The sequence below is a fragment of the Mugil cephalus genome, chromosome 8 (assembly GCF_022458985.1).
Source record: "Mugil cephalus isolate CIBA_MC_2020 chromosome 8, CIBA_Mcephalus_1.1, whole genome shotgun sequence".
Lineage (NCBI taxonomy): Eukaryota > Metazoa > Chordata > Actinopteri > Mugiliformes > Mugilidae > Mugil > Mugil cephalus.
In genome coordinates, this window is record NC_061777.1 from 10,629,438 (window position 1) to 10,645,909 (window position 16,472).

Genomic DNA, 16,472 nt, shown 5'->3' on the forward strand with positions numbered 1-16,472 from the left:
TTTATGTCTTATGTGTAATTTATATTACATCGCAGGGCCACGCAAGGACCTTATACACGGACGCTCCGTCACTGTGAGACATTTATACTTGTCCACTCGTCACTCTGTCTCGCTCTGTTACAACTCCACCCAAACGCTAGATGGTGCTGTGTCTTTTCTGTCAGTCGGGTTCATTTTTGTTTCTACTTCCCACTTCACTTTCAACAATGTTGATTTTTTGGCTGCATTTTTCAAACGAGTCATACAAATGTCTGTATCCCCATTCTTTATTGATTTAAAACAGTCAATTCAAAAAAATTGTGTAGAAAAAGAAGCAGCCAGAAATACAAATGCAGAAATGTGCTACAACCAAGTGGACGAATCACAGCTCAGCTACACAGAAGCATAAATTATGCATTATGCATCTGCTTCCTGATAATGGCAATAATGTAGCCTAAAAGTACATGATGTGTTAGTGTGTATTTATGTGAATAGATGTGTGGTCTACATTCGAAAAAGACAGCACACACAGTTTTATATTGGTCATCCTCAGACATTCTCCCGTTTCTGCCCAACTGTGTTATTGAAACCATGGGAAATCATATTTTCCTCCAGGAGATGAGGGTAGTAACAAAATGAAAAACAACCAGGGAAAAGAAGGAGAGGAGAACTGGATGCCCCAAAACAAGGAATTTATTTACAAAATATGAAAAAAATATGAGAAAACTGATCACATATTAAAGCCAACTCACAATGAGCAGATCACAGAATAGTCACAAACTAAAGTAGTCTCACCAAAAACTGCAGAAAACTAAAGTAGGATCAGTGGTTTCTAAAAAAGCCAGTGCTGGTCACACACGGCTCTCTGGTTGGTTGGTTGGTTGGTTGGTTGGTTGGTTGGTTGGTTGGTTGGTTGGTTGGTTGGTTGACCCACTGGCTAAGACTGCTGCTCTTCACCAGCTTTTGTCCTGCCCCAGGCCTTGATTGAGGGTGATTTCACCTGTGGCCACTGTGCAGACACTGGAGACAGAGAACACACAAAAACACATACACAAGGCCCAGAGGCCATAACATAAGACATCTATACTGCAATCTCAACATCTTTCTCTCATGCTGAAGATGGTCAGACAACATGCCATGGATGATATTTACACCGTTCTCGTCATCTGTCGTGTTTTCGTTTGGGATTCATTTGGTTTTCAGAGGAAAGACCGCTGTCTTTTTTCCCATTTTCCCTTGAGGAAACTGTTCTCTTTTCTCATTCATTCCTTGACCACATGGAATGTGAACACTGCGGTAATAGGATTGGTTTCACCACTTTTGACTCAGCTACGAACGACACAGTTTTGCCATGCCACACTAAAAGCATTAGACGTGCCTGTTTAGCTTACTTACTGTAACTCAGTCATGTGCTTCACACATGGTCACAACACAAAACCAACTGTCCTGTTGAAGTGAATTGACCGACGCTGTTTATGATCTGGGAGTGAAAAGCTTAATTTCCAACTAATAGATGCATGTAAAAGCTAATACGTGGTATTATTCACGGTACAGGATCTTTCGTTACGTCGCCAGAAAAAGCAGTTAGTGGTGATTAAGTTGTGACTAGTGAGCAAACATTTTCTCACGTGACACGTGCATTCAGCTGATCTGCATGTGCATGTACAAGATATCACTAAGGCCTCGGTCCCAGCCTGTCCTCAAGTCCGCCTCTTTTCGTCTGTAACGTAAAGTGGCAGTTGTCTCCTGTCTGATGTCAGTCCATTGGACCCGACAGCCACTCGTGCTACTCGGTGACGTAGAAATATATTCACCGGCGTTGCATCCTGCTGTGTTTTTACTCGAAGTCTGACTTGAGAATCACGCTATGCGCGATTTGTTGACATCTCGCCGTACTTTTTTTCCCTTCCTTTTTGCGTGTGTGTTTTCCACTTGATTGACTAGTGTCACATTTGGTTTGAGACCCTCCAGCGTATGTACAAGCCGCACACATGACTAACGCTGGCTGACAGACAGCTGACACACCTGTCCGCCTGTCAGAGAGCCCGTGTTAGCTCCTTGGCCGACACCAGCAGCGGTTGGCGCCACCTGAGCTCCAAACTCAAACCTATTTAGCAGGAGGCAACACGCTCGTGCTCACATTGTGTTCGCCAGAGACCTGGCGTTTTCAAGGCTTTGTGCGCAGGGTAGAGAACAAATGTAGGGCAGGCAGGCAGGCGGGCACAAAGGAGGCCTTAAAAGGGTGTCAGATTTGTTCCATTTTTAGAGGCTAAGCTCTGCAGAAAATGGGTGGGCTCCCCTGGGTGTGCAGAACTTATAAGTAATACATAAATGAGACAAACCACCAACTTCTCAGCCCTGAGAAGATGAAATGTTAAAATGCAGCTTTATCTATTTGCACTTCATTAGATTGCTCACTAAATAGTACTTGTCATTTTTTTTAGAATGGCTACAATTCACACTTCTGTTAACTCCCACACATTTGATATTAAATTTGAATAGTGCTTCTGCTGATTCTATTAGAAACTGTCTGGCAACAAAAGCACTGAATCTTCCAGCTAGTCGTACAGTATCTCCACATTACCGGCATAGTTAGCTGTAGGTTTTAGGTTTCTCCGGTAGCCCAGTGATTGACACTTGAGAGGATTGTTGGGATTGCTCGGGGATACAAGTCCCGCCCTTCAAAGAATTACTACTACCAAAACAACCCCTCCCACTCCAGACGTACCCGAGCTGCGGCTCAGGGAAACAGAGAGACGCACAGTGGGTGAGAGCGAGAGGGAGGGAGGGAGAGAGTTCTGTAACTCAAAGACAGGGACGCAGTCATAAAAAGACAGAGGTGAGGGGTGGAGGGAGAGAAGGGAACGCGGGGGCGCAGAGGAGATCTTATTTCCAGCAGTCAGGGGGAAAAAAAAAAAACAACAGGACTTGAAAGAGAGGAGCGCAGTGAGAAGGAGTAACAGAATGACTGCACGGCTGCATTTGGGGAAAGGAAGATCACAGGCTGATCTGGCAAGAAAGATAACTGCAAGTCAATGAGTGAGAGTGAGAGTGAGAGAGAGAGAGAGCAGGGTAACAGTTTGAGCTCGGTGTGGAGGAGCGTTGTGGAGTACCGTTGGGGTGGCAGGATTAATCTGGACTAAACTCAGAACTGGTCTGAAGCAGCTCGGCACACCTGATCTCTCCACCGGTGTGAGGGACGGGAAGGAAGCACCCGCTGGACGTCTTCAGACCAGGGAGGACTGTAGTGTTCCCACAGCTGAGGCTGGCTGGTGGGTGTGCGAGCAGCTTTATGTGCACGGTGCCGTCGTTGTGTATGTGGACGTGAAGGGAAGCCTGGCCATGAGTATCATTCTTAAGCCACGGTCACGCTCCACCAGCTCATTGAAGAACACAGAGGGAATATGGTAAATACACAGGAAACTCACCACTTCCATGTTAATCTCCTGCGTGTGTTCTTCTATTGTTCTGCGTTCGCCTGTTTGTTGCTTTATGACATTTTTTTTTCCGCTGCCTCACCGGTTTCCTCGGTTTTGTTGCGTTTGTTGTCCATTCAGCTGCGGTCTCAGTGCCATCTTCAGTTAAAACCTATTCTGTAGTTCTCAGAAAAAACAAACGTCTGCATCCTGTAGACACGTCAGTTTGAGATTTTGTGTCACTGTCTTGTTCTGAGGTCTGAAGATCAGATCCGGTGTGTCCTTAACTTTCCGTTTTGTTGCCGTACACTTTATCGGACTGACTCGGTAACGACAGGGCACCTGCTGCAGTGACCTCGATGTCTTACCCACAACGTGCTTTGATTAGAACTCACTGTCTCTTCTCTTTATTGTTTAAAGCACAAGGTTGCTCAGCCGCATCGTTCATTGAGGAATGTTGCTCCATACGTTCTCGCGTTCACATGGCTCCAAATGAATTCAGGATGCAGAATGCATTGCCAGGGGCACAGCTTCCTTTCCCCAGTTGTCTCCTTCCCTCCCCTGTCTTAGCATGTCCTTGCCTGTCAGCACTAATTTCTTTGTAAGAAACTGGCCTGTAGCTTCAAGTTAATATTCACAGTTTTTCCCATTGTGTTGCTCACAGACAGAGCTGTAAATGGACCAGAACAACCCTGGGCAAACATGACGAGTGGCAGTGGGGTTACCCAGCAGCATGTGTTTGAACCCTGTCAGACGTCCCTGCAGTTTGTGCAATGTTCTCACGTTGTCAGTTTATTTATCCGCTCCACAACCTCCACAGCAGGAAGTGACACTTGTGTGAAACGAAAGGTTGCACCTGATATGATAGGGTTTGATGTACCCATAGCGTGACCACGCATGACTGATATAACTGTAAGATCTGAATGCTTTCTGTAGTTTTTTTTTTTTTTTTCCTCTCTCTCATTAAAAGCTGAGAATCTGGCACCGTTAGGTTTGCGTGAGCCATCTTCTTGAATGGCTACCAAAAGCAGTCCTCAGCTGGACAGAGCATACCGCCTCCTCCATCTGTCCTGCCCTCCTTTCTTCTGCTATTTACTGTATCACGAAGGCACTAATTCACTAATTCACATCGTCGCCTCGTCTTTCATGATTTCGGTTGTGTTTGTTTTAAATTAGATTTATGACAATCACTTCAAACACCTGTGCAGTGTAGGCGCTAATTCAGCTGTTTGTCTTGGGCCGGCTTAAATGTTCAAAGTGTGCAGAGTGAGGGAGTGTTGTTTCAGTGAGACAGTGTTTTGTTATCTGTACATTTGTGACATTGTCTGTATGCTTGAACGAACGCTTGTGGGCTCGTGTGTGTTTGAGTGCGCAAATCCTCTGGGGTGTGTACCTATGTGAGACAATGACGTAGCGAGGGTGTGGGATGTGCCCCTCTGGCCTGAACAAACACAAACACAAACAGACCCCTCTCCACCCAACCGTGAAAATGCAGGTTTGTGTGTGGAGACTTTTGGTGTCCGCAGAGGTGATGGCTCAGTAAACATGCCTCGAGTGTTGGAAAATGTGACGGGTGAGGTTGGGGGTCGGATGTTTTATCGAGTCTGGTCTCTGAAGGGCTTGTTCCTCACTCCAAAATCAGAGGGGCGGTGATCAGATTAAGAATGGGAATGTGTGACTTTGAATTTAAGTGTTTGTATCTGGCCTTTGTCAGTCCGCAGCTGGGACATCTTAGGCAGGCAGTAAATGCTGAAGGTTACGTGGCTGGCATTCAACGTGCAAGTTATCTAACGTGTCATCCAGAGTCAGTAAATCAGTTCGAAGGCGATGAATAGGACTGCGGATAGGTTTGTAGTTAAGTGGACGTCTATAAGGAAGAAGAACTGGTTCACTTTGTGTAAAACCTTGCATACCGAGATGACGCTGCATCGCCATGGTGACTTCTTTGTTAGTCTCTCATGACTGACTGGGTTTTCTGAATGGAAGCGGTGCCACGTCTGAAGTGAAGGAAGGGTTTACTTACTTATATCTGACCTAGCACGAAAAAAAACAACAAAAAAGCAGAAGGATGGGGCTAAGAATTATATGTGACGGGCAATTCAACATGCTAACACTTGAATGCAAACTATCTTTCCTGTTTCTTTGTGTCTTTCTGTGCACAATAAACAGCATCAGATGTTGTCATCTCCATAACTCGATAACGCGCCAAACACTGTTATGTGCCAAACACGGATTTTTGCAGCATTTATTGCCTTGTGGGTGTTCATTTCCCTTAGTGTATGCATTTGTAACGGTGCTTCCCCTCCTGTGAATGTGTGACTAAGAAGGGGCGTGTGAGAATGAGGCAGATAAAGGAAACATGCCTTGGTTATCAGCGAGTGGTCAGTCACTAATCTACTTGACCTGAGTGCCGTAGTTTTTTTTCTGTTGCTTCTGTCTCGTGCCTAACGTTGTATCTGAAGGTTGCCATATTGTTCTGTTGGCTGTTTTTTTTCGCAGAAGTTGATAAGGACAGTGCTTAGGATTCCGAGCACCAAATGTGTTGCCTCATGGAGTCATATTTTAGCCAGGCGGCTTATTTATGAGGGAACATCGAAAAGGTTAAGTCAACAAGCTTGTTTATTTTAGAATCGGAGCGTTTTGTGAGACGCTGTGAGTTGGGCAATGTGGAGAGTTTTGCAAGTGTGTCTACGCGATGAGGTTTCTTGACCTGTCGGTGATGTTATTTATTGCCTCTTGTCCGGTTAGTTATTCAGTTCCTTCAAGTCTCTCGATCGAATTTCCAGAAAATGTATGAAACAAAATGTCCAATAACAGATGATTCTCCACCTCTTATTGCACGTGCAGTTCATCTGAAGTTCTTGAACACACACACAAAACAAAGGTGTTGACCTGGCCTTCAAATTCACTACATCCAAAATTATCTGTGGGATGCACTGGAGCAACCCTGATCCACAGATCCCCCTCTCCTCAACCCATATGCCCCTCACTAACAACATTATGTTATCATAGGACACCTTCAGAAGGACCATGTCACAACTGTTTTGGAAGCACAAGAGAGACCTGCCCAGTATTAAGCAGGTGGCCGTAATGTTTTTCCTCTTTTTGTTGTCTTTGCCATGACAGCATATTTTACTCAGAAAGTCATCATGAAATACAACATCATTTCAAAGAATATCTGGACTAGATGATATCGTCTCGCTACTAATAATCTGCCACACTCATGATGTACTTTGAATTTATCAGCGTTGTAAACCTGTCAGAGGTCTCTGCAGTGTCATCAAACCGACTTAACTTGTGTGTAATGTTGCATATGCTCGCAGCAAATGTGTCATCTGTTTCCACTCTTCCCTCTACGTGCTACCTCTTGTCTCCTCTTCGCAAGTCACGTGTTGTGTTTTTGTATTTAGAACAGGACCAAGGTTACAGAACACTTTGAGGTCACTTACTTCAGTCCTGCATGCATGCAAACGATTCCACTCCTCCTAATTCTCCTAAACAGATATGTTTGAATGCCCTCATCCACGCTAGGGCTGACAAGATATCAGACTTTGGCTTCATGATTATCATGGGCAAAAAATGTCATGATAGCAATATTATTACAATATCAGCAAAAGTGTAAATGATAGTGGCAAAAATCCAGGAAATGCGTCTTTAACTTTATTTATGTCATTTCTTTCTTTTGGGAGATGAATTACACTCAAAATAACAGCAGAACAGAAGAAAACAGGGGCAGATGTAAAACACACACTGTGTTCAAGTGGCACTGGATCATTTACACGGTATCGCAATTTAATTTTTTAATACCACGATTATCGTCAGTACTGTTATACCGCGACAGCCCCAGTCCATGCTCGTATAAACAGACAGCTCTGACATGTCTCTCCCTGTGCTTCCTCCACTGCTCCCCACTGTGACACAGCTTTCAAAATAAACCGCGTGTCGTCTTCCCTCTGTCTGCTCCGCTCTGATCCGCACATCTTCACACTTTCCAAACTCATGCGCGACTCTCGTCTTTTATTAATACGGCTCCGGCCTGCCAGCCTTGTCCCACTTTGAGCACAGCTGAAATGCTTGAATTTTTTACAGCTAAAATTCAAGCATTTCTTGGGTGCATTAACGCAACACTCTGCGCGCTTCGGGAACATCGTGTTTGCCTAGTTTATTTCGTCTGGATTTGGAGGACAGTTTATTGTTGAGCGGCTCTGACTTATTGTTGGAAAACAGACCCTTGCTGTCCTCATCTCAGCAGATTATTTATCAAAGGCACTTGTGCGCTGACCTCTCTTTCTACAGGGCGTCTCCTCACGCCTCTTACATGTCAGCTCCTGTGGTGTTTATAATTGCTCAAGTGACCCTCAGGCCAAAAATGAATGAGTCAGTGATGTATGTCATTTAGTTTGTGTGTGTTTGTGTATGTGTGTGTGTGAGAGAAAGAGAGAGAGACGGAGAGAAACAGTATAACAGAGCTGCGCAGTCCCCTCAGGCATGTGTGTGACCCAGCAGTGTCCTACAGTATAAAATCACAGTGCCCATACTTCTGTGTACTTCTCTGTTTTTAAAATGTAGACAGAGTCACAGTCAAATAGAATAGTTTTCCTGCGACCTACACTGAAGCATGAAACTCCACTTTGTGTAGGGAAACTGTTTTCTTAAGGCCCATTTTCACTCTTTGTAGTTAAGTTACTACTTGCAATTGTGCGCTCTTGCTTTATGAGTAATGCTTTATTGGCTTTAGTTAATCCTTCTTGTTTTCGCTTCCAGTGAAGCATGTTCGAGATTAGCACTCGACCATTAAGACACGCCACTGTTTGGCGAAAAGATGCGTTTTGCCGAAACGCAGACAAATATATTATGTTACATAGAAAGTTAAGCGTTCCTTTGTCAGAATTGAATTTGAATATTAAGTGTTTGCGGGAGCTTTTGTTATAATTTCTGTGAAATGCAGGTGCAGATAAAACGTGATGACCAACATAAAGTACCCCAGTTAGATGCACTTTTATTAAATTACATTTACATATGTTATTTGAAGCATCATGGAAGCTGATACTTAATAATTTGCATTGTATCTTGAGTGCAGTTTATATCTTTCTCTGAAGTTTGTATGTATGTTGTTTGGAATAAATATATATAAATATCTAAAAATGAAATCTGTAATTAATCTGGAAGTGGGAGTTGCCGTGTAACTTTGAAATCTATTTGTTCATCTAAATCCTCTGAATACGTGGACACATTATTTACTCCCAAAAGTCTGCCTCTTATTACATTGACTGTAGTAGTAATAAGGAAAACTAATAATAAAACAACACCGATCTGGAAAAAATAGAAGGGATTGATGGTGGGACTTAAAACGTTTTAAAGTTCGAAGAAGAAGTTAAGTATAACTGTTACCTGTGATGTTCAGCAGCACAGACGCGCTCTCTGTCATCAACCCAGTGTTTGCAGATCAAATATTTAGTTTCTTGCCAATTACAACTCAGGTCTGGATCGCTCCCTTTTTGGGTAAACGGAGGTTTCCCCTTTGTCTTGGCCTTAAAGCAGTGCTGCATTTACCGACCCGCTTTGACAGTCATTCTCTCGTGATCTCCAACTCGCGCTTTTGCTGTTTATTCTCACAACATAGTCATAGGGGTGGTACTTCTGCTGCCCCGTCAAAGGTTGCTGCATTGTGTGTCAGAGCAGGAAAATGCCAGGAAATCCCATTGTGATGCCAGTGCTGGTGCAAGACTTCACTAAGCTGGTTACAAAGATCATTTGTGTCATTCCCAGAGAGGGCGTGCCTGTGGAATGTCACGAAACACGCGCACACACGGCGTGTGGAGTGACGCGGTAGGGGTTTAGGTGAGAATCCGTGTAGGCTGTGACGTCGGAGCGAGCGCGATAATGAATCGGTTGTTAAACATATGCTGAGTGGTTCCACACTTTCGCTACCTCCCTGCTTCTCGTAATTGTCTCCGTGTCGTTCGCACACACCCGACGCGCACGTATATCATGGAGCAGCTGGAGAACGGACAGACCTCTGCTTCTTGAAAGCGAGTCTGTGCTTTCACACCTGCCGAACAGAAAACTGATGAATCACTCGATGTGTTAAGAGGGTGTGGATGGGGGGTTTATGCAAAAAAAAAAAAGCTGTGTGACACGCTTCTGACATAATACTAATAATACTCAGACAGAGATAGGTTGGAGTCGTGTGCGAAAGATCAGGCAAACACATCTGTGGAGAAGAGTTGCAGCGCGATGAATGCCCCTATGTATATGTGAGTTTGCCTAACACAAACTACTTGGAGAGGACAATTCGATTGCCCTTTCCTCAGTAGCAGGAAGACAGCCAAACTATCCCATTCCACTACTCTCAGTCACCTAGCTGCTGCAAGGAAGTGAGATCACAGAGCGGTATCACAGCGTTCAGTCTCTTAATTGTTGGGGGAAATATGCCTGGCATGTCCTGTGTTTCGACGGTTATGTTGCAATAACTTGGTTGTTTGTGGTCTGGAGAATACAGTATTTTCTCCAGAAATGCACGTAGTAGTCTATTGGTGTTAAACCTTATTTAAGAATTTGTAGTTAACAAACGTAGTAGAAGTGATTGAATTTCGTCCTCGAGATACGATGCATACGCTTTGCATTGAATGGACATCGTCGACACTAATTATAACCAATGGAGAGCGCGAGAGTGGGCGAGACGCAGCGGATCCCATCTATAATACATGATTGTTGCTTGGGGTGTGAGGCTGAGACTCATCATTCTTCCTCCAGTAACCCACCTCCCTGTTTTCATAACCAAAAACCAAACTTGTTAAGCACCGTTTCAAATCATAATAACTTGCACCTCTCAGGTTAGTGACTCATCTGATGCTGAGTTTGTGAAATACCCAGAAGGGATGAAAATGTTAGTCATTTTCAGCGTTTCAATCCCTTGACGTGCTTTCTACGCCATGCGAGCATATGCACACGCTCACTCTGCTCTTGGACGTCCCGTGCTTTTCTATGCTCATGCATAATAACGTGATAACATGAGCAGAGTGTCCGACACCATAGCGAAGATAATGGTGTTAAGTAAAGGGGACGTCATCCCCGTGTGTATTACACACTGTTCTGGGAATCCCCCCTTGACCTTAGCCTATCCACACCAGACAGGATTATGGGATTGGTAGCTTGGTAGCCCTGGTGATGAGGCAGATATCCTGGGTGATATGCATTAGTCACCACCTGGGTGAACCATCACCTAGGAGACTAAAGAGCTCATCATGGCATCCCAGTGAGAGATGGTGTCACTGGTTTAGCGACGCCTTTCAGCTGTGACTCAGTGGCATTATTGGAGCAGAGGTATTCCCTGTGGCTTAGTGCAGAGTTTAACCAAAGCATATTGCCTGCGGTTATGTGTGGATGGCTTGCTGCTTTTGTTATAACTGTTTTTAGCCTGAAGAATCAGACGATGAGTTACTGGATAATAATTTGATTAGATCGTAGTATAGAATTCATTTGTAAACGGACGTACAGCTCTTCAGGCTACTGTCTGTTAGAAATTGATGATTAAAGTTTATTCTGGAGAAACTCAATGACGATAATATCTCTTCCTTCATAACCTGCCGGATTTCAAAATTATGTTTAAGGAGTTTACTCCCTTTAAAACACCAAATGAATGAATACCAGCTTTACATTTTCTAATTCTGATCTTTGTCTCCTTCCCTTTCAGCTTCGACGTGGACAATGGCACGTCATCGGGTCGAAGCCCCCTGGACCCTATGGCCAGCCCGGGCTCAGGCCTCATCCTGCAGGCCAATTTTGTCCACAGCCAACGGAGAGAGTCGTTCCTCTACCGCTCGGACAGCGACTACGACCTCTCGCCCAAGTCTATGTCTCGAAACTCCTCCATTGCCAGTGACATGTGAGTGAAGGATTTGTATCCACCCTGAACCTTCATGAAAAGCACCCAAATGCGTTTTTTTTTTTTTTTTCGCTTTTCTGATTACGTGTCACAGCTGGATATTTATAACACCGGCTCTTAAAGCTTCCATGCTGATGGATTTGAACCCGTTGGGAAGTGTGCATGACCGGCAGCTGATTGCGGGGTGTCACGTCTATTCTTAGCCGCATCCCGTAGCATAAACAGGGTGCTCTGTGACACGCTATCCACAAGCATTGTTCGTGTGTCTGTAATACTGAATGAAACAGTCTGTGGGATGGACTATTTAAAATCCGAATTTATCTTTTCATAGCAACTCCCCGTTGCCTTTCAGTCCATATACATATATGTTCATAACACACACGTTACCGGCATCTTCTGGGTCAGATTTTATGTCGACAGTAAATTCTTCGTTTCCTACACAATGGTGGCTATCCTGTTACATATACTGTACACTTTGTGCTACAGGAAATGCAAATATTGACTGAAAACATAGCATAGCCATCCTGCCCGGAGGAAAGACAAATAGACAAAAGGATGAATAGTAACGTCCTGTTGTAACTTAAGACTGCGTTCTTACTGCTGCGTTTTGTTCTGTGAACCAAGGATCCTTCCTTGACCTTCATCTGATATCAGGTTACCTTGTCGAAAACCCTTATTGCGTGTTTTCATTGCACCTAGTTTGCTGCTCAATTAGATGCACAAGGACACTTGAGAAAGTTGGCAGGAGGGAACTCGAGTGTTTTATGAAATTCTCGATAACCCAGCTTCACAATCGAATCATTGCGTTAACTTGAGAAACATTAAATTGAATGTATGCCACTGGTGTAGATGTTTCTCAGAGAATATTCTTTTCAAGAAAATTTTAAATTCATAACTTTAAATATGGCATACGTGTGTGTGTGTGTACAGTATACATATATGTATCAAAAATACTCTAGCCCTCAACTTTACTCCTGACACCTTCTGTTTGTTTTGCGTCTGGAGCACAAACCTTCGTCTCTGGTGACTTTCAGCGGGCTCACGTGCCAGTGGGTGTTTGCATAACGTAGCTGTGGTCTTGTACAACGAGGCGGCATCGTCGTGACAGCCCTGCACAGCACAGCCCTGTCGCCTAAACCTGTTGACAGTGTTCGCATAGCTCAGAGGTCGTCGGTTGTGACTCAAAGTTTACTGGTTAAATTTCTTCTAACTGTGCCGGCTGAGTAATGCTTTTCACTCCCTTAAGCAAGAATCATAAACTCAGACTCAAGGAGCCTTGTGTGCGTTAGCATGAAATAAACAGAGGAAAGAGGGAAGAAAGTATGAAATGTGTTTAGCTAACTTTTGCCTGGATAATTAAAGTCAGTAAAAATATGACTCAATGGGGGATACAGGTTGGTTAAAAGAGGGAATGACTATAAAGAATCGGGGAAGAATCAGGGCCTGTGCGTTTAGTGAGAATATTATTTTGGAAATGACATACACTAATTACTTTTTGCTCACAACCACTTCCAGCAGTAAAGCCTTCCAGTTTTCTCACTGCAATCTGAAAATGTTTTGAAACTATTATCTGCAATGACGTAGGGCCTCAGCTGGTCGCTGATGTGTAAAGTAAACATGTCACCGTGACTGACGGCATGGAAGACGCAGAAATTAATCTGATGTGATGACCCCCACCACCCCCTCCTTTGACATTCGCAGAACACGTCTGTTGTCGAATGTCAGCAGACAACGAGCCTGCATCTAATCGAATCACCACTCTCTTTTGTTTCTTCCAGTCATGGTGACGATATGATTGTAACGCCATTTGCACAGGTGAGCCCCAATTCTGCTGAGTCTTGTCTTCACGTTTCACGATGTTGTCATAACAGTATGAATGCAGTTCTGATCCATCGTGTTCACCACAGGTTCTCGCAAGCTTGAGAACTGTACGAAACAACTTTGGTGCATTAACTAACCTACAGCAAGACAGAGCATCCAATAAGTAAGTTCCCAATCTCAACTGTTTATTTCTTTCAACATAAATGATGACTGTCTGTAGTGAGAGGAGCGATTGTATTACAAAGGTCATTCATATTCTGTGCGCATTCATACACCTGTCTCACTCTTGTTCTGGCCGTGCTTGCCCTCTGCTGTTCGTATTGAGTACTACAACAACAGTTTAAAAACAATTGGTTCAGGCATCTTCTGCCACATTCATAAAAATAGGTTTCTCATTTCGCAAAAATGATTTGAACTGACTGTATTGTGTTTGGGATGACATGTCTCAGTGTATGTGTGTGCTTGTTTCCCCCATGACAGGAGATCACCCATGTGTAACCCACCGCCTATCACCAAGACCACTTTCACAGGTATGTGGACAGTGAACAAAAGAGAGGTGATGGTTGTGACTTCTGTATGTGTGCGTGTGTGTGTGTGTGTGTGTGTCATTTGGTGTGTGATCTGGAATTCAAAGTAGATTAGCATTTTATTTAGCAGCTTATAAGAAGGATATAAACACATAAAGGACACTGTAGTATAGCTGTTAGCAGACATAATTGCCTGTCGATGTATGTATCAACAACTACTACACTGTCTTCATAGGAGAAGCTAATACTATGTGCAAATTCCATATGTTGATAAACACTTTAAAATCATTTTGTGTACCCTTACAAATCTATTGTAGTCTTTTCTATAGACTCATATAACTGTCATATTGCAGTCATATTTCATTCAGTTTCTGAAGAGCTATTATAAATGATTTGACAAGTTTGACAGCTTTATTCATTAACAAAAAGCGAACTTTTTTATATTCCGCCAGTCTGTTTCACTTTCTGAGATACCGGTTTGTTTGGCATGTGGAACACCCTTAACTATAGATAATATCACGGCTTCCATAATGGACTGACAGGTCCCATGAACAGTCGAACTAGACTCAGATGGCACAACCAGTTTCTTGCACAACCAGTCTGGCCCATTCGCCGTGTTTTTGTTGCGAGGACCACACTGCGCAGACAGTATCAGATGGCTAGAATAGACTTGCCCTTGACAGTCACTTTGCTTTTTAGCCGTATCAATGGCTGTAACCTAGCTGGGGTGTGCGGCACGGGCCAAATAACCTCCACCATTAATAAATGATTTCACTGTGCTTTTTAGTAAAAACATCACAATGGCGGCACATGCACATAGACTCTCACAGGATCATGCTGTCATACGTACGTATTACATATTACAAACACAGGACACGTTATTACTACTAAATGCAAATACTTTTGAAACTTATTCGTATGTTCAAAGGGCAGAATTCTCCGTTTTTAAGCAGTCCTTCACAGACGTGCTTCCTCATTCCTGATACGTAACCTGCTTATATATGAGGACCTGGTGACATTGGGCTATTTTTAGAACACAATCATAAGGTGCATAGCCATTATGGGCACTGCCATAAACTGGTGACAGCTGTGAGTCATGAGCATGATTATTTGAGAGTATTGACTGATACTTGTAAAGCAAAGGCTCACCGAGGCTGAAACTAAGTCCTCCTGCAGAGTACGACGATAACGGGACCGCACTGATTATTAACCTAATAAATCTGCGAGGGAGAGGATGCTAGTTAATGAACGCGGGACTGCCTTCTTTGCCGCTTTTCTGCTTTTCTGTCTGTCGTCCTTTCCTCCTGCTCGTCATGGCATTTTTCTCTCATCTGTCATTGACTTGCTCTTGAGATGAAGCTGCTGGTTAGAGCGCTGCCGGTGAGGAGAAAGTGAGACCCGCAGAGCAATCAGGGTAGCAAATCATGCTCCGAAGTTTCAATTCACACATGCATATTTTATCACTGAACATCCCACACAGTATATACTCGGTCCAAAAATGTTACTGGATTCTTTTCAAACTTTTGGTCTCAGTATCTGCCATGAGGGATTTATAGACATAAAAATATGTGCACAGTGGACTTAAGCAAAAAATTATATTTATTGTTTCTCCTTCTGAAGTAACACAGTCCATAAAAAAAAATATTGTAAAGAACATCATAAAGTGGGATTTCAAAGGAGGTAGCTGTTTAACATTTTAAGAGAAATTCCTTCTTTTCTAATTTTATACATCACTTTAAGCTTATTATTGGGCTATTTACTAGAAATCAAAGAGTTTTAGGCTCATTCATGCTGGAAAGCAAATAATTAAGTTTTTGTAGGAATGTATTCTTTCATTTCTCCTTCTCTCTGCTTCTTTCGTCCTATCCTCCTGCTCCTCCTCCTTCTCGCTCATCTTCGGTCCGACTTCACCGTCAAGCTGTTCCGGTACATAGTTTGGCTGCAGCCCTGCATCTGCGAGCAGAGTGGCCTCTCCGAGCGCCGGTGTCTGATGTCGCACTAAGCATGAGAAGAATGTCATTGACGTCAGTGCAGTCGCTGTCAGAAAGAGTAGCACCCCAGCCACTGACACCACACCAGGGAGAGGGAGAGAAAGGGAGACCGGGGGTGAAAGAAAAGAGAGACGAAAAAGAGACAAAAGAGCTGGGGAGGGGATGTCCAGTGGAGGAAACAGAGATTGTGGGAGAGGAAGGGGACTGAAGGAAGGAGGGAGGGAGAGATTTGTCAAAGACAATGAAAGCAGGAGATGTGGGGGGTGGGGGGGTTCGTTCAGAACATGAAGAGATGAGAAAGGTGGTCAGCAGCCATGTAGAACAAAATAATGTGCATCTCATGATCAAAATTAGAATTAATCCTTAAAAACTATACATGCAAATGTAGGTGTAAACTTGTAAAACAAAGACTATATAAGAAACTCCTTCATAATTAAGGAAAAAGACACATTTATGTTATTTAAGTCAAAGTGTAAAGAGTGCCATACTTTTCCAGTGGCTGTAAATGCATCATGTAATTAAATTTGGTCCCCGTGTGTTTTAATTCTGCCATTGTTTTCTCTACCTGTTTAACCAAATTACAGCTAAAGTGACCCCCGGCCCCCTCCAATCACAGATCGCATAGCATTAAAAGCCTGTCCTTTCCCAAATTAGTCAAGCCATCAATATTAATTGGCTTCTGACAAGGTGACATTTTCTGTTAACATAGGCTGACTTTGAGAAAGGCATGTCTTCAATTTCAAAAATAAGAGACAGGGATGCGACAATGCGAGGCCTTGTGATGCTAAAGCTCCGGCGTCTTTACCACATCTCCAGTCATCTGTTTATTTAGCCCTCTGTTTTGGTTTAT

General features: G+C 43.5%; 1 protein-coding gene across 6 annotated transcripts in view; it reads left to right on the top strand.

The window, feature by feature from the left end:
* pde4d (phosphodiesterase 4D, cAMP-specific) overlaps window positions 1-16,472 on the top strand; it is a 166,638-nt gene that overhangs the window by 136,062 nt on the left and 14,104 nt on the right. For 5 of the 6 annotated variants that reach the window (XM_047592720.1, XM_047592721.1, XM_047592719.1 and 2 more), the window contains 4 exons: window positions 11,092-11,283; window positions 13,062-13,098; window positions 13,191-13,267; window positions 13,585-13,634. In XM_047592720.1, the coding sequence (XP_047448676.1) occupies window positions 11,092-11,283; window positions 13,062-13,098; window positions 13,191-13,267; window positions 13,585-13,634 (356 nt within the window). Of the gene's footprint in view, window positions 1-992; window positions 3,387-11,091; window positions 11,284-13,061; window positions 13,099-13,190; window positions 13,268-13,584; window positions 13,635-16,472 lie in introns of those variants that run through there. The other variant, XM_047592724.1, reaches the window with a different exon arrangement.